The sequence below is a fragment of the Schistocerca serialis genome, chromosome 7, assembly GCF_023864345.2.
Source record: "Schistocerca serialis cubense isolate TAMUIC-IGC-003099 chromosome 7, iqSchSeri2.2, whole genome shotgun sequence".
Lineage (NCBI taxonomy): Eukaryota > Metazoa > Arthropoda > Insecta > Orthoptera > Acrididae > Schistocerca > Schistocerca serialis.
Window position 1 is genome coordinate 370,901,069 of NC_064644.1, and position 23,377 is coordinate 370,924,445.

Genomic DNA, 23,377 nt, shown 5'->3' on the forward strand with positions numbered 1-23,377 from the left:
GAGACAATTGTTAATTACTTATTAAAACCCATCCACATTATTATTTTCTGTTTACAAATTTTGCACATCCAGAGAGTTAGTATGGCTGATAAGACAAGGAAGCAATGGAATAAAATGATGAGAAATTAAACATTGATAATCAGAGATAATTTTTTATTATTATGTCGATACAAAAATAAAATCCTGAGAAATTATGCAAGTTGATGCAACCTGCTCATACAAATCCTTTTTCATTCAATCAAAACACAATTGAACAAATTCTCACAATACCGAGAAAAACTTGTTCATAAATGACACCTACGATACACTGTCATGCTGCAAACAGCATCTTCAGTTTAAAATTGAAATCATTGCATAAATGTGATATACCTACCATCTAAAGTTTGGATTCACATGAAGCTTCTCATAAAAATTCAGGTGTGTGATAAACTTTTCACTTGGATTCAGGCAACAACCAGTTTCTGAAGACACTCCAAGGTATTAAAAATGAACGTTCACTCACTCATTAGCCTATGATTATTTTCTAAATAATGTAATATAGTGTGTTATAGCTAAACAGCATATAATACTGTCATCACTATCATGTCAGAGATCATAAATATCAACCAGAACAATATAACAGCAACAACAGTGTCCATCACTTTGGATATTCGTTACAATTCAAATAGACTGGCATTTCTTATGGTAACATACTCAATATCAACAACACATTTGACATACTGCATCTACCTTAATATTCAGAGTGGGATTATACACTGTAAGAAAATCGACATCTACATTACGTACACAGATATATACTAATTTCATTCTTTCAGAGAAACATACTTAAAATGTATGTAATCTAAAAGGAATGAGAAAGGTTACTTAAAAATATTATGAAGGAAAACTGGACTTATTTGGTGCACTCTAACTCTCAGCACAAGATGATGATACATCCATATGAGGAAAAAAACTACCTACAATATGAACTAAGAGATACAATACTTCTCTCAACATCATGGCATACAGGTTCAATAACGTAACATTATTCAAAAGAACACTGACAGGCGAAGAAAACCCTCATTACAACCCTAAAGATCTTGTGTTTAGTACAGCCTGAGTCTGTGTTGTACAGCAACTAGAAAAACTGCAAGGAATATGAGTGTATCTAAGACAACTGATTCTATTTTGTTCACAGATGTGGAGCCTTTCCAGCTTTAAAGTAACTACAACTTGCTATTATAATAATGCAGTAATATTTTCACAAATAATTTTCACAGGAGGAGAGAGTAATTGCTCTATTCTGGCACTTTTTTTACCATTAACTGCTTACGAACACACACCATCTACTTTGTTAGAAGTGTTTCATAATTCTAAACACAATAAATTTCTTATTGACTTTCCTTGTCACCAAAAACAAAGTGGTGACTTTATTACATGTTCCTTTTTTTCAGGTCATTTTAATGCTGCACACATTCTGATATTTAATTCATCCAGAGACCAGGAACACAGCATTAGCACTTCACTTCTACGACACCACAGTTGTACCAGTTCACATTTTCATTCCATTTTATGTATGTGCACTACCAAAATCATAATCATAAGATGGAGATTTGCCGAAAACTTGAGAGTTTAGGTGACAAGTAAACCGAGAACGCTGTTTGCATGGCTATCATCGGGAGAAATTTCCATCTCATAATAGTTAGCACTGTTAAAGAGTTTTCTGAAATTTAAGTTCTGTATGTTAGGGAACGCATGTACTGTAATCAATGTTGGCGCCAGAATCCTAGAATAATATCCTGTGATTTTAGAGCCACAAAAGATGTATCACCATGAAACTTATACAAAAATGAGGAGAAAAAATTGGTAATGCACATACTGAAATAAATACAATCAAATTTGCTCAAAGCAATATGGTTGCACCACAAAAAATGTAAATCATGATGGCCAGTCTGGTATTTGACTCTGCTCCTCCCATGAATACAATGTTTTCAACAATTTGCTGTCTAGTTTAGTAATGAATCCAAAATCTTCAAGAAAATACAGGCAGTTTTATACATAGTTCTACAATTAGTGACTGTTAATCAAATGAAGCACTGAAACTGACATCAATATAACATCCTCAAACGTCATTTATCAGCACTTTCTATTTTTTCTCTTCCAGTTTTTGAGACATTCCTTTACCCTCAAATAACAATGGAGCAAAATTATGTAACAAAGTACTTCAATTAACATGAATGAAATCTATTATTGCTTGGTTCCAGCTGCTAATTATTTAAGAATGAAAAAAACGTAACTACAAACTTTCTGCTACTATTCGTTTTGGGCCAATGTTACATTTTTAGAATCGTCATTTTTCAAAAGATAGCCCGCAACATAAATGAATATTCACAGACATGTACTTTCACTTTTGAAATTCAGTTTGCACTTGGAAATACCTGAAACTGTCAATACCATTATCTTACTGTCATTACACAATGAGTTTTGGTTTTCTTTTCCTGTTTGCTTGAGAACATGTCTCTGATGAACAAGTCAGCTTCCTGGAAGGGTTTAGAAAATCTCACAAGATTCTGAACATACTATCTAGCTACTTCACCATCAGTACAGTTGTTCACTTCTGTCAAAAGTAATCCTATTCCACAGATTATAAAGCGAACAACAAGCACAGCAATGACAGATAAATCAAAGATATTGGTAGCTGAAATATGTTTTAGTAGGAGGCTTATTCAAAAAGTAAGAGTTGTTGCCTATATTTAAATGTTGGCAGCTCAGAACAAATTTGCACAAATGCAGTAATTATTTACAACTCCACAGAAGCTATTGTTTCGATTCATTAGTAATCTGACATGGGTGAACGTAAATAACAATGGTCGTGAAAATTGCTACTTCTCTCAGTTGTGAAGTGTGTGCTGTAATTAAATTTGGGAGCAAAAGTATCTACAGCTGTTAAATTGATCAGAAGCTGTCTAGTTTATGAGACTACTGTAATAAGTGAAGAGAAGATTAGACAGTGCTATTGAGACTTTAAAAGTGACAGTACAAATGTATGCAATGAAGAGTAGAGTGGTAAGACCAATATCCAGGCCAATAAGAGTGTGCAACAAGTTGGACCAAAAACTGCAGTCTGATCAAAGATTGACGAGTAGCGCTTAGGCTGATGAGTTTCTTTCTGCAGAATCCACCATTATCTACTCCACTGTTAAGGAAAAGCTTGGATATAACAAACTATGTGGTGGGTAAGTTCCAAAAACTTTTAGCCACCACCATAAAGAGCAAAGAATATCAATCAAATAAGCATTTCTGAATTGCTACTGACAAGATGAACGATGACGAGATGTGGATGTCCAAGAGCTATGCATAACCAGAACAACAGATAATGCAGTAGGGCCGCACAAAAATTAAAAGAATTCACCTAACCTCCTTAATCGGGTTGAAAAATACAGGCTACAGTTTTTTTTAGAACAAAAAAGGTGTTTTTTGCTTTACTTCATGAGATATGGGTCAACAATTACAGCTGAAATGTACTGCCAAATGCTCACCAAATTGGTATATGCCATCTAAAATCAACAATACAGGAAACTGTTGACTGGGGCAGTTCGCACCACTGACAATATTCATCCACGAAGAGTAAAATTCATCATTTCTGTTGACAACTTTTGAATCAATCATCCTACAGTCAAGAACTTGCATTATACTGATTATTACCTCTTCCTGCATTTGAAACAGTGACTTGGCTGACAATCATTAGAGATGATGATTAACTCAAGACCTCTATTATCAACTGGGTCAATTCTATGCGAAGGCACTGAAGAAGATAGTGTAACGTTACAAAAAAATGCTTAGATGTGAGCAACAGTTATGTGGGAAAGTGAAGCAGGGTTTTAGGAAACTAAAATCACCAATGAAGGCTTTTTCTAATATATAGACTCACATAATATTTTGTCATACAAATCTAGTAGTATGCTCATTTCTGTTTTACAGTTATGTTCAGTATCTAATATTGTGTTCCACTGTAAGTATGGTAATGGTTATTATAAATCAATAATAGAAAGAAAGAAAGAGGTAAGAAATCTAAATGAAGCCAAAGAGTCTAAATAAACAAATGGAATGTTTCACAGAGTTTACTTCAAAATATTTTTCTTTGTTCACATTTTCAACAAAAAGTTTGAGTTCATTCCTCTCGTAGCTAGGGAATCGAAAACTCTGACAATTTAGGTCCAGTTGTGTACTGCACAGCTCTTTCAACATGATATCAATAATTAAAAGAACTTAAGAAAGTTTGTGTGTGTGCCATGACTTTCTTAACAATTCAATACAAACAAACATTTCAAAATTCATAAAGAAAGAGGAAATTTGAGTTTAACCATATAATATCACAACCAATACAAAAAGAAATTTAATTTTCTCCTTTGCTTGGAAAGGAACTGACATTGCGCTGCATATCACACAAGGCTATGATCGCAGCTTTTCATGCATGGGTATACACACATCTTATAGATGCACAGAAATTATCATCATAATTCAGTTTGTTACTCTAACTCTATACAACTTCTAACTGCTGGAAGTAATATGGTAAAAAGTCTATTGAGAAAAAACACATGAAATGCCAGTCTAATTGAATGTAATTTTTTTTCAAATACGCTTTCCTCTTTTATTGCCCACAGGTGGTTTCTGAAGCTGAAAACTTTGATTTTCAACAGGTTGTGGCGTGGAAAGTGCATTAATATTACTTGTAATACCACCAGACAGGAGGGTTGAACCAGATGAAAAGAATTGCTGCTGTGGGTAGTGTAGTTGCAATGATGAACTCTGCTGTTGATTTGATCCCCAACCTGCAATGGGAGGAATCATTTCAACATTCCAGCAAGAAACTTAACAACAACAAATGTCCACTGTAGTATCCCATTATAAGGAAACAACATTCCATCAAAGCAGAAACTACATTCACAGTCATAGACTAAAACACAACAGCTCCTGATTATACATACTAACAATTCAAGATATTTACATCATCCGTGTGTGTGTGTGTGTGTGTGTCTTTTGAGGGATATACTACATTAATGTTTACCCTTAAATTAATGTTTAACCTCTTAAATGTTATACAGTTCGTCTCTGTTAATGGTAAAGAAGGTTGTAAACTAATAACACTTTTTCAATACCAGGACTTGGCCTGGCCTTCAGGTCTCAACGAGAGATCTTGTGTGCTGTATGAGTTGCTCTTATCTGCTATCCATCTTCAGGAGTCTCAGAAGTACATTACTGATTTAATTCAGTTGATGCTTACTGTCTCATTATCTAGATGGGCTACAATACCATGAGGAGAAGAGCTGTATCAGTACTTTATAAAGTCTTATAGTTCACTTCCCATTGTACGACATAGAGATGATCTAGATTAACTGATTTTTTTGGCTGTTTTCTGTGGGTCAGTCACACTTCTTTGTCTCACCATGTGTAAGTATGGTCAAGACACGCTTTTCAAATGAAATATAAAATTGTTAACTGACAACTTTTGGCAACCGAGATCATCCTTGGCAGAAATCAGTGTATCTCTTAAGACTGTACAACAAAGAAGAACATAAGTTGATGCAAGAGTCTGCCGAGGTTCCTCCTGAAACACTATTGGCATGATATGTGAAACTCTCACTGCCAGCTCTTTTCTCTCCCAGTAAATTACATTTTGAAAAAATAAGATTTTTGACAATAATGAATCTGTTTCAATGGAATTTTACCTGTCACATGCAAGTTAAGATGCCATATTGTCCAAACCTGAATATTTCCTTGCCATTAAGGAGGTAGTGGCATTTCAGGAGTGAAAGAACAAACCTCAAGTAAACAATGGAACATTTCACTGTACTATTAATTTCCTGTCTGGTGAGGTCATCCAATAGCTAGACAAAGCCATTTATCTGCACACCAACTGTTAAGTGAAAATTTGAGGTAGAAGAGTTAAGATATGTGAGAATGTTTTAAGCTATTTTCTTAACACAATGTTTTAAAAGTTTCAGAGATGCTGCCGGCCTGCTTGTCAATCTTTTCACAAAATAGGTAGAAGATTCAGGGTAGGATAGATTCAAAACAAACTTGGGGATTCCATAATATGTATGCAGGAGCTTTAGACATTGTTACGCTTAGGAAAACATGTACCAATAAAAGAAGATTGAGTCGATACATCAACTGCTAAGTACATGACAGATCACTCATCTTGGGTGTCATTCTGTTTCTGAAACTTAATTCAATGATCAGTTGCAAATGACTGTTTTCTAACATGCTCTCAATAGTGTTTTGCAAAAAGAATGTCGTCTTCCATCCAGAGATTCCCATTTGAATTCACAAAGCATCCCTGTAACACCCGCACGTTGATCAAACCTATTGGTAAGGCAGGCTTCTGAATTGCTTCACTGTCTTCCTTTAATCTGACCTGATGCAGATCCCAAAGACTAACAAAACTCAAGAATGGGTCACTCAAGTGTTCTATACGCAGTCACCTTTATGGAAGAGCTACACTTTCCTAGAAGTCTACCAATGAACCGAAGTCAACCATTTGTCTTCCCTGCTACCGTCCTTACATGCTTGTTCCATCTCTTACTGTCTAGATATTTTATTAACATGACTACCTCTCACCACACCACTAATACTGCATTCAGGAATTAAAGGATTGTTTTTCATACTCATCTGCATTAACTTACATTTTTCTACATTTTGAGCGAGCTACCATTCATCACACCAAATAGAAATTCTGTCCAAGTTATTCTGCATTCTTCTACAATCACTCAACGATGATATTTTCCTGTGCACTACAGTATCACCAGCATACAGTCGCCCATCATTTATGCACGTAAGGAACAGGAGTGGTCATATATGACATTTCCCCAGTGCTCTCTCGACAATACCCGTTTCTGATGAACACTCGCCATCGAGGACAATATACTGGGTTCTATTACTAACACAGTCTTCGAGCCACTCTGGGAACCTAATCTGTATGTTCAGACCTTTATATAACTGTCATTAGCAGTCTCAGTGGGGTACTGTATCAAATGCTTTCTTGAAATGTAGGAATACGGAATCTGCCTGCTTTCCTACATCCGTGGTTCGCAAGATATTGTGCAAGAACAGGGCAAGCTTAACAACTTGTCAGGAACAAATTAATCTAGTTAATAACAGCTGTCTGGTATGTGGCATTATTTTTAAGTTGTTTAGGCAGTTCTACATGAAGAGTGGCACATGCATCTGGTGCCTCTGACACACGCACGGCAGTTTATTTCCCCAAAATCAAATGAACTAAGAAAATCCGTTTATGTGATGCCCATTACATGACAAGTAACTGTGCAATGTTTTTATGGCATCCTTGCTACTATACAGGAAAATTATTACATACTTTTACTATAGATACTACATAGGGATCAGCACAATCACGTCAATTTTACCTTATAAATGATTTTGATGGCTCATTTGACGAGCAAAAGCTATTCAGAGAAAACATGGTACTACCTCAATACCAAAGTTGCTCCTCTGGTGATCTCATTAGACTCAGTAAACAAATTAATTCCTCCTCATTACTCTGCTGCCATTAGAAATATTTTAATTCTACAAACACCCCCACTTGTTCAAGTCATATACAGAAAGAGGGGCACAGAAATTAATCCACTGGACTCATATGTAGGGGAAGTGATGTTCAAGTGTTCATCCAGCCATTGTGATTTAGTAAACATAAACATTACTCATGGATTAAGTTTTAGGGCTGTTCAGACTGCTGCTTATGAGGAAGTATGAGAAGCGATCTGGAATCGTGGGACATGTCAGCACATCACCAATCCCTCCAGCCATTATTGCCAATAGAAGCATCCAGATGATGTTGCTGTACTCTGTTCCAGAAGTTCCTCTTCCTGCCTCACGAGGTGGAGTGGTGCCCTTTCCCAACCTCCCTACCTCAGGAAAAATCTGAGCACGAACTGCAAAATGAACCTAGGTCCTTCCACATCACAGGCAGTTACACTAACCACTGGAGGCATATTAAGGGGAACACAAAGGATATTCTTTTTGAACAGAGACAGCCAATTACTTTGCGTTATTTTCCAGTTCAAACTTGTGTCCAGTTTCTAATGTTCTCATTGATGGAACCTAACCATTATTTTTCTTTTTTCCAGTATAACCAGCATAACAACAGTTTTTTTTTTTGCCTTTTTGACAACCTATGATCAAGGGAAAGAATCAGTTCCAGAAATTATTCCCTGTAGACTTTATTTATGTTCATAATTTACGCTGAGTGTTATGCAGTATTCCAACTGGTTTGGTACTGTTTCTCAAGTATATATGTTTTTATTTATTTTATTTGCGTTACTTTAAAAAGCATGAAAAAATATTTGAGAGTCTGCAATAACTAAATAGTAGTTTTTACTCTCATTTATTTACTTCTATGTAAGAATAGTTATGACACTTTTCTGGGACAAGTGATAAAAAAGTTAATGTTGTGTGGCTGCAGTTTCACTTTCCCAATCATTATTTGGACAATACTTACGGCTGGCCACCACTTTCTTAGCTCTTCACAATCTTTTTAAATGGTCTGCTTTGTAGGCAAGATGATCGTATGGAATAAAAGAAATTCTCAAAATGCTGTACTTAATAGTTTAAAATATGAGTTTGCAGCATAAAAGTAGTGTTGTTTGCCTTGGTTTTATTAAGGTTAACCATGCTAATGGGATTATAAAAATGTAGATCATTTTTTCCACTCAGTGTTTGTCAGGTTTTAAGTTAATCCTAATAATACATAATCAAAAAAGTCTGGAACCTCATTGACTGGAATAGAATTGTGTTCCGTGATGAGTCCCATTTCGAATTGAGCCCCAATGACCAGTGAACATGTGTCTGGAGATTCCCAGGACAGCTGTGAGATACCAACCTGACTGTTGCCCACCAAAATGGCACAACCACCATCAGTGATGATTTGGACTGCTATTTCATTTCATAGCAGGACCCCTTTGGTTGTCATGCATGGCACCCTTACAGCAGAGCGATACGTCAACGGTATTCTATGCTCCATTTTGTTGCCCTTCACAGCAAGCCATACTGGGCTTCCATTTCAGCAAGATAATGCTAATCCCCACACACCTAGAGTTTCTAATGCTTATCTCCATCCTTGCCAAACCCTTCCTTGGCCAGCAAGATACCCCGGATCTCTCCCCAACTGAGAGCGTCTGGAGCATTAAGGGCAAGGCTCTCCAACCAGCTGAGGATTTTGACGATCTAACATGCCAAATGAACAAAATTTGGCACAGTATCCCTCAGCAGGACGTGTAACAAGTTGGTCAACCAATACTAAGCCAAATAATTGCTTGCGTTAGGGTCAGAGGTGAACCAACACATTACTGACTTGCTCAATTTGTGAAGCTCTTTTTTTTTTAATAAATCATCCAATTTTTCTGAATTTTAATCACTTGACTGTCTATACATGTACATCACATCTACAAATTTCCATCCAATTCGGATGATGCCTTTGTTTTGTGCCTTTGTATTGGATTGTATTATGAGAAGTTTCAAATTGATGAGAGGGCAACTTTTCAGCCTTAAAATTTCACACAATTTCCCTCTGTTTTAGTACACAAAAATGATATTTTATTTTTAGTACTGGTGCATTTTAGCTCGGGGATTAAGTATTTTATCTAGGATGTTAGACTGGACCCTTTCTGTAGTTTGGTAAAAACTGCATGAAGAAGTGATACAAAAATGATTAGGGACAATTTTGGCGCCATTCTCTTATCCACCTCGACTGCAGAACACGGAATCTTTCGCAGCACCAAGGAATCCATATAATTCCATGATTGCTTAAGTCACATTATTTCTCATCGGACTCAGCAATATAGGATCTGCAGTTTAGTAGACTCAAACACATGTGCACCCTCTTGTGGACACCTATGTCAATCATCCTCAACACTAATTGACAGACAGTTGTTGTTGGTATTCAACTGTGAGAAGAAGCAACCATCACTTGCTACTTATTTGGCTATAATTGTTCACACTTTTTCATAATGTCTGCTAGCATAAATGGATAAAAGTTTCAAAGAACTATCACCTTCTGTTGATGGTAACAAATGGAGATTATATATATCAGACTAGGTACTCCTTGGTTCACATTTCCACAGCTGTTACTGGTGAAATTTCTAGCTGGCATAGCTATCACTCACGAAATTTCTAGCTGGCAATTTATAACAGACGTTGAATGTAATGGGATGAAAATGAATATCACTCATCTTTGTGATCTCTTCTTCCCGTCTGCAGTTACTATGGAGCTGACGAACTTTTGCAACTTATTTGAAAGAAAAGGAATAGTAATTTCTCTTAAGGCTGAAAATCAATAATACTGCAATAATAATAATAATAATAATAATAATAGTACCCTGAAGATGCAAGTGCACAAAAAAGTTTTTAAATTCACTAATGTACTGAGAATAATCTATAATATGTAGTAGTTGCGAAGTGGCCAATATATTTTACATCAGTCATATACTCCACTATTTTTCTCATCCTTTAATAATGTTATACATGCTATTTATTTTTTATGTTCTTTTTAGACTGTGTTATCTAACTAGACACTACCATTTTTTTATGTTACCAAGAGTTGGGTTTAGATTTTACATTTTTTTGATACATTGTAAAATTCTAAGAACTTTCTAAAGCAATGACAGAGAAATCATAAAGTGTCCTACGTAACAAGCCAACCCCATTTTCCTCAAAATGAATACTGGGGAGGGAGAGAGGGGCGGGGAGAAAGAAAATAAAATTATGCTTAATGTAAAATATTACCTGTGTAATTTATGTTGTAAAATACAGCATGTTTAACTGTTCAGTTTCTTTGTAACTTAACTGTCTGATACTAAAATGTAAACTTTCACAGCCGGAAATATCATGTCCATTATAATTATCCGGGCTGTTATGCCGTGGTCGGTTGATGAATTCTGTGGTGATTCCCAACTGCATGATGTTGATGAATCACCACAGAATTCATCAACCGACCACGGCATAACAGCCCGGATAATTATAATGGACATAACTTAACTGTCTGCATCAACGTGAAAAAATTGAAAGCTGTTTTCACGGTGGAGGGAGGATTACATTATAATTAATATACTGTTCACCAGAAAAAGTTAAGGAAAAAAGTCAGTTACACTTCACTAATTTAGTGCAGCTTAATTCTAAGCTGATGTTAAAATTTGCACATTAATTTTTGTTTTTAGCACTGCTGCCATTACCCATAATTACTTTTAGTCACTAATTACTGGGCATACATACAAGCAGTTGACAGCATTGCGTGAGCATGCAGTTATTTTTTCACTGCATGAGGACATAATTTGATTGGCTGCATGTTGTGTGTGATCAGCAGCATTTTAACCACATAACTTTATAACAATGCATGTGTGTTTTGCTGCCCTTCGAAGTAATATCATGACAACTGTGCTGTGATATACTTCCTGTTGGGAAACTTCTATTAACAGCCACATATAACAATGTCTTACATATCTATTACTAATGCAGACAACTTCCGGTGTATTTGCAAGGAATTGACATTTGCTTTCAGGAAGTTTTAACAATTACAACTCCAAAAGAAAAGGGCACATTTATTGTATTTTGACTATAAGATAGCGGTCTAGAGTAAAAAATGCGCATCACATGAAGAACTACACCTTTAATATTATTGGCCTGTCTATTCTCAGTTGCCAGTAATATTGTATTACTGATTGATTATTGGTTGTGTGCATTTATGTGGAACTGAATAAATGCTATTTATTCAGGATACATTTCACTTACTTTATTTCACTGGCCTGAAATACACACCCATCTTCACTTGAACACAGCACACTCAACTTCCACATTGTGTAATTGTACTTGCAAGCTACAAACAGTCCTGGTCCAAGCACTTTTCATGTTCAATACTAATGTTTAATTGCTTTTTTACACAACACATACTGTAAGGAACAACAGACAAGCAACGAACAAGAAAATGCTACAACAATAATTCTTTGCAGACTGTAAGTACAGTGGCACGAGATGTAAGACAACAGTGCTAAATTTAAGTGAAAATGTTTGTTTGTTTCAGGTCACTGAAGATACCTCAACAAATTGTGGCAACACACACCTGGCAAATTGAAAATTATGTTTATTTAATTGCAAATAGGGTGATGACTTGGAGGAAGCCTACCAACCATACTAATGACTATGATTTTTGTATGTCTCCTCCCAATGAACCAAGGAGCCCCCATGAAGAAGGAAGAAACAGACTTGTACACCCTAATACATGCTTTGAAAATATAATGTAATTGGATGTTTAAAAAAAAACCTAGACGCCAAACAGCGGTAGGAGAACACATGTATAAAGGATTCAAATTTACAAGCTTTTAGAGCCAGTGGCTCCTTCTTCTGGCAGAAGGGTTGAAGGAGAAGGAAGGGGGTGGAGGAAAGAGACTAGTGAGGTTTAGAAAATGGGGAGAGTTTGGAAAAGTCGCCCAAAACCCCAGGTCAGGGGAGAAAAACTGAACAGGATGAATATGAAAACTGAGTCAACAGTCTTTTTTTATCACACCATCTGGTAAGTTTCCCGTGAACCAGGATTCTGAGTGAGTTTCCCCAACTCTCCAAATTTCCTAAAACTCACCAGTCATTTTCCTTCACCTCTCTACCTTCCCTTCAACCCTTCTGCCAGAAGACAGAGCCACTGCCTCAGAAAGCTTGTAAATTTAAATACCTTTACATATGTGTTCTGCCGCTGATTGGTGTGTAAATTTATTATCTATCCAATTACATCGTGCTAATATATGCTTTGCAATTAATCCTGTACCTATTGACAAAGAACTTTTAGTTTCTCAACTTTCTAGAGAGGTTCTGAAAGGAGAAAGGTAGGTTGAGGTTTAACAACCTGTCGACGTCAAAGTCACTTAGAGATGGAGCCCAAGCTCAGAATGTTTCAAGGACAGGAAAGGAAATCACACATGCCATTCAAAGGAACCATCCTGGCATTTGTTTGCAGTGATTTAGGGAAAACGTAAATCTGGATGGTTGGCTGCAGATATGAACTGTCACTCTCCCAAACGCTACTCCAGTGTGCTAACTACTACGCCACCTTGTTCGGTATTAGATGTTTTGATGAACTCTAATGAAATCTCAGTAAAATAGTACAATTCGAGATACAAAGACTTCTCCCAAGTTATTTCTGCCTCAACTCACAAGATAACACAAAGCAAGCTCAGCAGAAATCTGGTATGGGAAAGTAAGACAAAATTATTGGCATCACATTTAAAACATTGGAAATATCTACACCACTCTGTGAAAGTGTCCAAATTTTTTCATAGAACTAAATAATTGGAGGCGTTCTTTAAAACTGTAGGTGACATTAATTAGTGCAGAGAAATAGATGATTCAATTGAAGCAATGAATATGGTGCACAGTTTAATCAAGGGCAATCATTCATCGACACTTCTTAAAGGAGTACTTTTATGCAATAAGAGCACATTACTTTCAATTCTTGTGGGCAATGCTACTAATGCAGAAGAAACTTATAAAAATGTGAGTAACATCTTGATACAAGCAGACCATATGAGATACCAGAGGGAATTTTGTGGGGCTTTGAAAGTTATTGCTGTATTACACTGTCCAGTCACATTAAAGTGACCACCTGTCAAGAGCCTGAATAACAACCTTTTACGGCATGGACCACTGCAAGACGTGCAGGAAGAGTCAATGAGATTCTCAAAGGTACCAACAGGGATGTGAAGCCATGCCGACTCCAGAGCCGTGGCCAGCTGCACTAGATCCTTGGCTGATGATCCATGGCGTGAACAGCCTGGTTGAGGTGGTCCCACGTACTCTTGATTGGGTTTAAATCTGGGGAGTTTGGTGGCCAGCAGAGTATGTTAAACTCATTCTCTGCTCTCCGAACCACATATGTACACTGAGAGCTATGTGACACGTTGCACTGCCATGCTGGTAGATGCCATTGTGCCGAGGAAAAACGAACTAAATGTAAGGGTTCTCCAGACCATAATTCTCCCTTCTCCTGCCTAGATCCTTGTGAAGATTGTTGCAGGATGTTTGCTTCTGCCTAGACCCTAGTGAAGATTGTTGCAGGATGTTTGCTTTCTGTCCGATGGAGCATAACATATAATTCACTTGAAAAGGCCACCTCTCAACACACAGTGGATGTCCAGCAAAGATACTGGCATGCAAATTCCAGTCTTCATCGCTGATGACCAGCAGTCAGCATGGATGCATAAAGCAGGTGCCTCCTGGAGGTCCATCACAGCAATGTTCGCTGAAGTTACAGAGGAGTCACTGTTGATAGCTGCTTGGTTCACGTGGCCAGTCGTTGCTCAACAGTTGCACATCTATACACCAGTGCACACCTCCACAATCATCATTCACCCCTGTCATTTATATCCTATGGTGCATGACAGTTGCCTCGGGACTGGTTTTGGATAATGTCACTTTTCCATGCGTGGTATACTTTAAACATGGTGGCATGCGAACATTTTACAAATTTGCCATTTTGGAAATGTTTCCAGTCATAGCCTGAAAGCTTATGGACCATGCCCTTTTGGATGTCAGATAAATTGCTCTATTTCTGCATTATGAGAATGACTGCACTGTTTCTGCATCCCACGAACAGACTTTATATACCCACCATTGCTAGCGCTGCCACCTGCTATCTGTGAGTGGTTATTGCACATTGATGTCAAACATAATTGGTGGTCATATTAATGTGACTGAACCATGTATTACAACAGCAATCTGATTGCACCAATTACATCTGTATCCTGTGCAAGCAAGACAGGCAAGCTACGGTAAATACTATTCACAAACAAATGGCCGAAACGAGTGTCAATAACTCCAGGATAAAAAAAAAAAAAAAAATGTTATACAGAAACTACTGATAGAGTCAAGTACAGCTACGTTTCTGGCATTACATATAAAATTATGTCTTTTGAAGACTCTTGTAAAATCTGTAAATGCAGATGTCCCTGAATTTAGAAAATGTGCTACGAGAGATGAAAAAAAGAACATGGCAGCACTTTAAAAATGTTTTGAACGATTTTCTGGGAAACTTTAAAGCAGAAAACTTTAAGCAACTTGTGTATGAACTGATGCACTCAGATTACTAGGTGAAACTCAACATTTCATTAAAAATGTGCTTATTGCAATCACACCTTAACTACTTCACTCAAAATTGCTACAGTGGGAGTGAAGAGCATAGTGAGCACTTTCATGGATGTTCTGCTGATTGAGCAAAGGTAGCATAGATAATGAAGTGCTGCCAGTTAAGTAATCTCTACTGGTTGGAAAAAAAGAGGACATTTCCACAACACAGTACCAGAGATAAGCCAAAAAAAGAACACTCTTACATATCTGATTTTTTTCCATTATATATTTTCTTGTGAGATACTGCAAAAAAACATCATTTCCTCAAAAATAAGGGCTCTTCAATTAATTATTATAATTTTTGTGTGTTATGATACTAAAAATAAGTAAAAATCATATTCTTTTTAATACATAGTGATTAGTTTCATCAACTCAGTTTAGTGTACATAGCAGCCTATCGGCCGTATTCGGCCAAAAACTATGCCACAGCAGAAGCGAGTTGCAACAAAGCAGGCCACAGGCAGGCAAGAATTAATTTAAGTGTTGCAAAGCAAAACACAGTCATCAGGCATTGCAAAGCAGAGCCAGCTGGCTGCGGTACAGCAACAGCCAATGCTGCAATATGCTAGTGGAAAAATGAAAGCCTTTCCTCACTTGCCACCACATAATTGTTTGGACTAGGTGCCTTAAGACCTAAACAAACACAGCCATTCATGTACTAAAATATTCTCATCTTAGTATCATAGCCTACACCGCGAGCCTGTTAACAACTGGAGCGAGATCCCACAATGCAGTAAAGGGTCTGCTGTTGGACCACAGAACGGGGCACCCTGCCCTGAGTCTTGAGAGCAGCTACGGGCGAGCAGAGATTTGCCCACTGGCTGGATGGAGGTCACGGCCGCCTCCATGGTATCATAAGCTTCGCTGCCATCACCGTCGCTGACAACGGCATCAGAGTAATAGCACATTGCACTGTCAGCAATGCCAGAAGTCTACTGTTTCACATGACAGGCAACTGGACACTTCCACAAAGTTGTTCCCGACTTACTATGACTGAGGGCTGAAATAAAGAAGTTAATTCAACAAACCTACTGTCATCCTGAAGTCTCATCTCACTCTCCACAGGTGACAATTCATGGGTTATCTAACAAGGGTGCCAGATCGCTGACATCGCCTTTTTAGAGTAACATCTATACCTACAGCCTATGGTACGATGAATCAAAAAATTTTGATTTTATTTTGGTCATGGAGAAAAGGTTTGACAGTCATACATTTTATAATGTAGATTTTATTGCAAACAGAGAACCAGTGGACTTGCCTAGTTTTAGAGGTAGTGGAAGTCACAATTGGTTAGTGCCAGTTAGAAGTGCACATGTAACCTTGAGGGCCACTCAGTGTCATGTATGGAATCAGTTCCAGTGTGTGTGTGTGTGTGTGTGTGTGTGTGTGTGTGTGTGTGTGTCTATATATAAAAACAAAGATGATGAGACTTACCAAACAAAAGCGCTGGCAGGTCGATAGACACACAAACAAACACAAACATACACACAAAATTCAAGCTTTCGCAACAAACTCTCCCTTAAAACCCACATCCTTTCGTGTTTCCCTCTCCTTCCCTCTTTCCTGATGAGGCAACAGTTTGTTGCGAAAGTTTGAATTTTGTGTGTATGTTTGTGTTTGTTTGTGTGTCTATCGACGTGCCAGCGCTTTCGTTTGGTAAGTCACATCATCTTTGTTTTAGATACATTTTTCCCATGTGGAATGTTTCCCTCTATATATATATAATTGTTAGGGACATGTGGCTAGGCAATGCTGGGAGTCAAGATGGCTCATGATTAGATGTAAGAATTATGTTAATGCATTTTGTTTTCTTGTCTTGTGTATGTTAGTTCTCAAAATGAGTGTTCTGAAGGAAAATGATTCAACAGAACCAGAGACACAAGGTGTGTCAGAGCTGGAAGCAGTATTCATATTGTTAGAAAAGGTAGCACAATTAATAGCTGACAAAACAGAACTGTGTGGGTTGATAGAATTGCAATAATCACAATGGGGTATTGATTTGACAGTCGCAAGTTTAATTGCTCCTTTTTGTGGTAAGGCAAGTGAGGATGCGCAGGCTTTTGTGCGAGACCTTGCGAAATAGCTGAGATGGAAAGCTGGTCTGATAAGGAATTACTGAGTGTAGGAAAATTAGGAATTACTGACAAGGGAACCTTCCCATCGCAGCCCCCTCAGATTTAGTTGTAAGTTGGCACAGTGGATAGGCCTTGAAAAATTGAACACAGATCAATCAAGAAAACAGGAAGAAATTGTGTGGAACTACGAAAAAAATAAGCAAAATATAAAAACTAAGTAGTCCATGTGCAAGATAGGCAACATCAACGATAGTGTGAGCTCAGGAGCGCCGTGGTCCCGTGGTTTGCGTGAGCAGCTGCGGAACGAGAGGTCCTTGGTTCAAGTCTTCCCTCGAGTGAAAAGTTCACTTTCTTTATTTTCGTTAAGTTATGATCTGTCCGTTCGTTCATTGACATCTCTGTTCACTGTAATAAGTTTAGTGTCTGTGTTTTGCGACCGCACCGCAAAACCATGCGACTAGTAGACGAAAGGACGTGCCTCTCCAATGGGAACCGAAAACATTTGATCATAAGGTCATAAGTCAACCGATTCCTCCACAGGATAACACGTCTGATATATTCTATATGACACTGGTGACGGCATGTGCGTCACATGACAGGAATATGTTGTCGACCCACCTAACTTGTACACTTGGCGAATGGGTAAAACGATTCTTCTACCTTGCCCGATTTAGGTTTTCTTGTAGATGTGATAATCACTCCCAAAAAAGTGATGAAAACTTAAGAGTTTGTCACATAAACTGCAACAAATGAATGCAACAGTTTCACAGTCGCAAAGTTTTCCCTGTGCTCTGTCAAAACATATGTTTTTAATGTTTCCAAATTTTTCCATGTGTAGACCGTTAAATCCTGCTTATGTCCAAGCAAATCTGAACATGTCCTGGAATTTCGGAGAGCGAAGTTGATTATGTGTGAGTGCCTAAACTTTGATAATTGACACACGATCACGTAAACAATACTGCTCTGTGTACCTGTGCAGCTTCGCAAAATCATAGAATCTTTTCACAAAGTATTTCACTGCCGAAAACCAAACACATCTAATGGTTGCACAAGAGGTGTACAACCTGGAGGAATGGTAATCACGTCTACTCCCACACTAAAATTGTACACTGCCTGATCCTTCTGTCCTGTATAGCTGTCAAGGAGTAAGGTAAAATCTTTGTCCGCACAAGGAGTAATCACACGTTCATTAAAGTCTTTCACTAGTCTTTTCTCCATTTTTCCTGACGCACTGCAATTCACAATGACATTCGGCGTTTGCGCAAGTACCCTATTCACCTGTTGCTGAACTTGCGGTCCAAATACACCATTTTTTCCCTGCAAACATAAATAAAATGTAAGTAAAAGAAATCCTGCGTTGTTCAGAGCATATTGTATGGTATAACTATGTGAAGTGGCGTGCATCTGGTCTACAGCACATTCCGTGTCACCTTCTCCAACTAACGATAACGTGTGGGTCGATTTCGTTTCATAGTTAAAACCGGACTGATCTGAGTTGATAATATATGCGTCTCCATACTGTCGGAATCTGAGGTTAGTTTCTGTAACAAATGTCTTGGAACACTCTAAAAGTTCTTCCAGTTTATTCGCGTAGTTCTTGCTTACATATGTCGTAATCTTCCTGCTCATAATTTTGTATTTTCTTTTGAACGTGACAAGCCAATGAGATGAAGCCGGTTTGTTTAGCATAACGCAATCCCCAAATCTGTAGGTTTGTATCATGCACTGCACTTAATTCATTTCTGGCTTTAATAAATTGTCGGTATACATGGTTTTCTAGTTCACTGAACTTCTGTCTCCGGGTTCCACCTCGTTCCACGACTTCTCTGCAATATTTAATTGTGCTTTTTTCCTCCATCCCTTTAAATTTCTTAAATTTATTTGTTACTTCACTCCATAATCTATATTTGTGTCTTTTAATTGGTTTGGATAGTAACCTGTACTGGAGCATTTCCTTCATGTAACCCAAAGATATACCATCAGATTGAAGTCGTAGTATTTCCTCTTAGTGTTCTTCGTACGGATCATCAACAATCACATCATCTGGTACATACAGCCCCGCAGCAATCAGCAAGGTATTGTCATCACCACACGTACCGTTTATCAACAAATGTAGGAAATAATCATACAAATGTTCAACAATCGTTCAATCCCTTAAGGAACTTTCTGATTCCTAACAGTTCGGAAAATACTCATTGACCTTGTTATTGAAGTCGCGAGCTATATTTGCTGGGTTCATATTGCCCACGGAATACATCTCATGTATTTACTGCATTCTCGTCCAAAGTAGCGAACAGTCAACTGCCAGACAGTGAGCCTTGTTAGCAGGAATATTCTCTCTTCCGTGCGCTGTAGTCGACTGACGTCATGTGTACAATGTTTGTTTAGGTGTAACGTCCCCATACTACGGCACAGTTACCTCGCATCGGATGGACGGACAGACAGATAAAAATTGTCTGAAAATAAAAAATTAAACTTTTCACTCGAGGGAAGAATTGAACCAAGGACCTCTCGTTCCGCAGCTGCTCACGCTAACCACGGGACCACAGTGCTCCTGAGCTCACACTATCCTTGATGTTGCCTATCTTGCGCATGGACTACTCAGTTTGTATATTTTGCTTATTTTTTTCATAGTTCCACACAACTTCTTCCTGTTTTCTCGATTGATATGTGTTCAGTTTTTCAATGTCTATCCACTGTGCCAACTTATAACTAAATCTGAGGGGGGTGCAATGGGGAGGTTCCCTTGTGAGTGTAGAAAATTTGAGACTAACAGGGGAAGCTAAAACTTATGTATAGGGTATAAAGAAGCTCTAAAGGGAGCCACAACATCCAAAGAATTTAAAGATGAATTAATTCTAAGATAGACAAAACGAAATAGCGTCAGACACTATAGGGAACAATCAGGGGTAATAACGAAGAGAAATACATAAACTGTGGAACAATTTGCAGATATGATAAGGAAAATTAAAGGATGTACCTATAAATAAGGACACACTGCTGCAGTTAATGAACTTATTTTGCAAGAAACTGAGCAGAAGGCACTTGATGCCTTAGGGCTGCATGCAGAAACGTCAAGATGTGTATGGACAGGGGGTCCAATGGATTTGCATAGAGCAGTGTGATTAGCTATGACTGTGAGGAGATTGATTTGTTGACTGGAATGCAGGGTAAATAGTCAGTGTTTTGCAGACAATATAAATTATTTCAGGGGTGGACAAATGGGACATGTAAGGAGGCAGTGCTGTCAGCCTCATGGTGATGTGAATAAAAGAAGAGAAAATAATAGTTTTAGAAGCAGAGGGCTGGGGAAGTACAGGGTGTTAAATATAGCGAGAACCCCAGGTCCAACTATGGTCATTCCCAGTAAGCTGGGATGCTACAAAATCGTATGTTGAGATGGATAGTGCATACGAAGAATAGTAGGAGAAATGGGTTGTAGGATGTCTTGAGTCCAGAGACTGGTTTGATGCAGCTCTCCATGCTACTCTATCCTGTGCAAGCTTATTCACCTCTGAGTAACTACAGCAACCTACATCCTTCTGAATGTGTTTCGTATATTCATGCCTTATTTCCCTCTACGATTTTTACCCTCCGTGCTTCCCTCCAACACTAAATTGGTGATCCCTTGATGCCTAAGAACATGTCCTACCAACCGATCCCTTCTTCTAGTCGAGTTCTTCCCAATTCTATTCAGTACCTCCACATTAGTTACACGATCTACCCATCTCATCTTCAGCATTCTTCTGTAGCTTCTATTTTCTTCTTGTCCAAACTATTTAGCATCAACGTTTCACTTCTGTAAATGGCTACACTCCATACAAATACTTTTCTAAAAGACTTCCTGTCACTTAAATCTATACTCGATGTCAAAAAATTTCTCATCTTCAGAAACACTTTCCTTGCCATTGCCAGTCTACATTTTATATCCTCTCTACTTTGACCAACATCAGTTATTTTGCTCCCCAAATAGCAAAACTCATATACTACTATAAGTGTCTCCTTTCCTAATCTAATTCCCTCAGCATCACCTAATTTAATTTGACTACATTCCATTATCCTCGATTTGCTTTTGATGGTGTTCGTCTTACATCCTCCTTTCAAGACACTGTCCATTCCGTTCAACTGCCCTTCCAGGACCTTTGCCGTCTGTGACAGAATTACACTGTCATCGGCGAACTTCAAATGTCGTCAGCAAACCTCAATTTTTTTATTTCTTCTCCGTGGCTTTTAATTCCTACTCCAATTTTTTTGTTTCCTTTACTGCTTGCTCAATATACAGACTGAACAACATCGGGGACAGGCTGCAACCCTGTCTCACTCCCTTCTCAACCACTGCTTCCCTTTCATACCTTCTCGACCCTCGTAACTGCCTTCTGGTTTCTGTATAAATTGTAAATAGCCTTTCGCTCCCTGTATTTGACCCCTGCAAAATGGTTCAAATGGCTCTGAGCACTATGGGACTTAACTTCTGAGGTCATCAGTCCCCTAGAACTTAGAACTACTTAAATCTAACTAACCTAAGGACATCACACACATCCATGCCCGAGGCAGGATTTGAACCTGCGACTGTAGCGGTCCAGACTGTAGCGCCTAGAACCGCTCAGCCACTCTGACCGGCTTGACCTCTGCCAGCTTCAGAATTTGAAAGAGAGTATTCCAGTCAACATTGTCAAAAGTTTTCTCCAAGTCCACAAATGCTAGAAACATAGGTTTGCCTATCCTTAATCTATCCTCTAAGATAAGTCGTAGGATCAATATTGCCTCATGTGTCCTAACATTTCTACGGAATCCAAACCGATCTTCCCTGACGGCGGCTTCTACCAGTTTTTCCATTCATCTGTAAACAATTCATGTTAGTATTTTGCAGCCATGAGTTATTAAACTGATAGTTCGGTAATTTTTTACATCTGTCATCACTTGCTTTCTTTGGGATTGGAATCATTATGAGGGTCACTCCAAAAGAAATGCACACTATTTCTGTAAAAATACAGTTTTCATTCTGCATGTGTGAAAGTTTTACAGTGCGTAGATACATCCTTCCCACTTGTTTTCAAACTTAGTTCAACCTGTTCCCGTGAGTGGTGCCGTCACAGCATGTCTTCAAGATGGCTGCTACACTTGATGTTTGTCAGACGCAATGTGCTGTCATAGAATTCCTGTGCTGTGCTGTGAAAACGAGAAAGTGAGAAACATCCACAAGAGATTGAAAAAGGTGTCTGGAGATGCTGCTGTCGATTGCAGTACAGTTAGTCAGTGGGCAAGCAGGTTATGTGATGAAAGCAGGCACGGCAATATTGAGGATTGTCCTCGCAGCAGCAGGCCACATACTGCACACACTCCAGACAATGTGCAGAGAGTTAATGAATTGGTAACTGCTGACAGACGCATCGCAGTGAATGAATTGTCAAGCTACGTTGGGAAAGGGGAAGGAAGTGTTTGCAGAATACAGAAAGTGTTGGCGTTAAAAAAGGTTTGTGACAGGTGGGTTCCCAGGATGTTGACAATGGCTCACAAAGAAACAAGAAAAATGATATGCAGCGAACTTTTGGAACAGTACGAGACTGGTGGAGATGAATGTCTTGGAAGAATTGTGACAGGTGATGAAACTTGACTCCATCATTTTTCACCAGAGACAAAGAGGCAATCAATGGAGTGGCATCATGCAAATTCACCCCCCCCCCCCAAAAAAAAAACCACCACCACACCTTCTGCTGGAAAAGTTATGGCTACAGTGTTTTTTGATTCCAAAGGATTCTTGCTTGTGGACATCATGCCAAGTGGAGCCACCATAAATTTTGATGCATATGTGGCGATAATGAAGAAACTTCAAGCTCGAGAGAGTCGTGTTCGACCACATCGGCAAAAGCAGGATGTTTTTCCGTTGCACAACAATGCACGGCCACGTGCCAGTCAAAAACCCATGAAGCGAACACACAACTTGGATGGACAACACTGAAACACCAGCCTTATAGTCCTGACCTGGCTCCATGTGACTATCATCTCTTTGGGAAACCGAAAGACTCTCTTCGTGGAACAAGGTTTGAAGATGATGACTCCCTTGTGCGCGCTGCCAAACAGTGGCTCCAACAGGTTGGTCCAGAATTTTACGTGCAGGTATACAGGCACTAGTTCCAAGATGG

The 23,377-nt window shown here is 38.4% G+C and overlaps 1 protein-coding gene across 1 annotated transcript in view; it reads right to left on the bottom strand.

Annotated features, from left to right (window-relative positions):
• Positions 1-136: 136 nt before the first annotated feature.
• The window catches only part of LOC126412157 (nuclear pore complex protein Nup58-like), a 148,168-nt gene continuing 124,927 nt past the window's right edge, over positions 137-23,377 (bottom strand). The window contains exon 8 of the mRNA XM_050081616.1: positions 137-4,811. Within this exon, the coding sequence (XP_049937573.1) occupies positions 4,612-4,811 (200 nt within the window). The 3' untranslated portion in view covers positions 137-4,611. The remainder of the gene's footprint in view (positions 4,812-23,377) is intronic.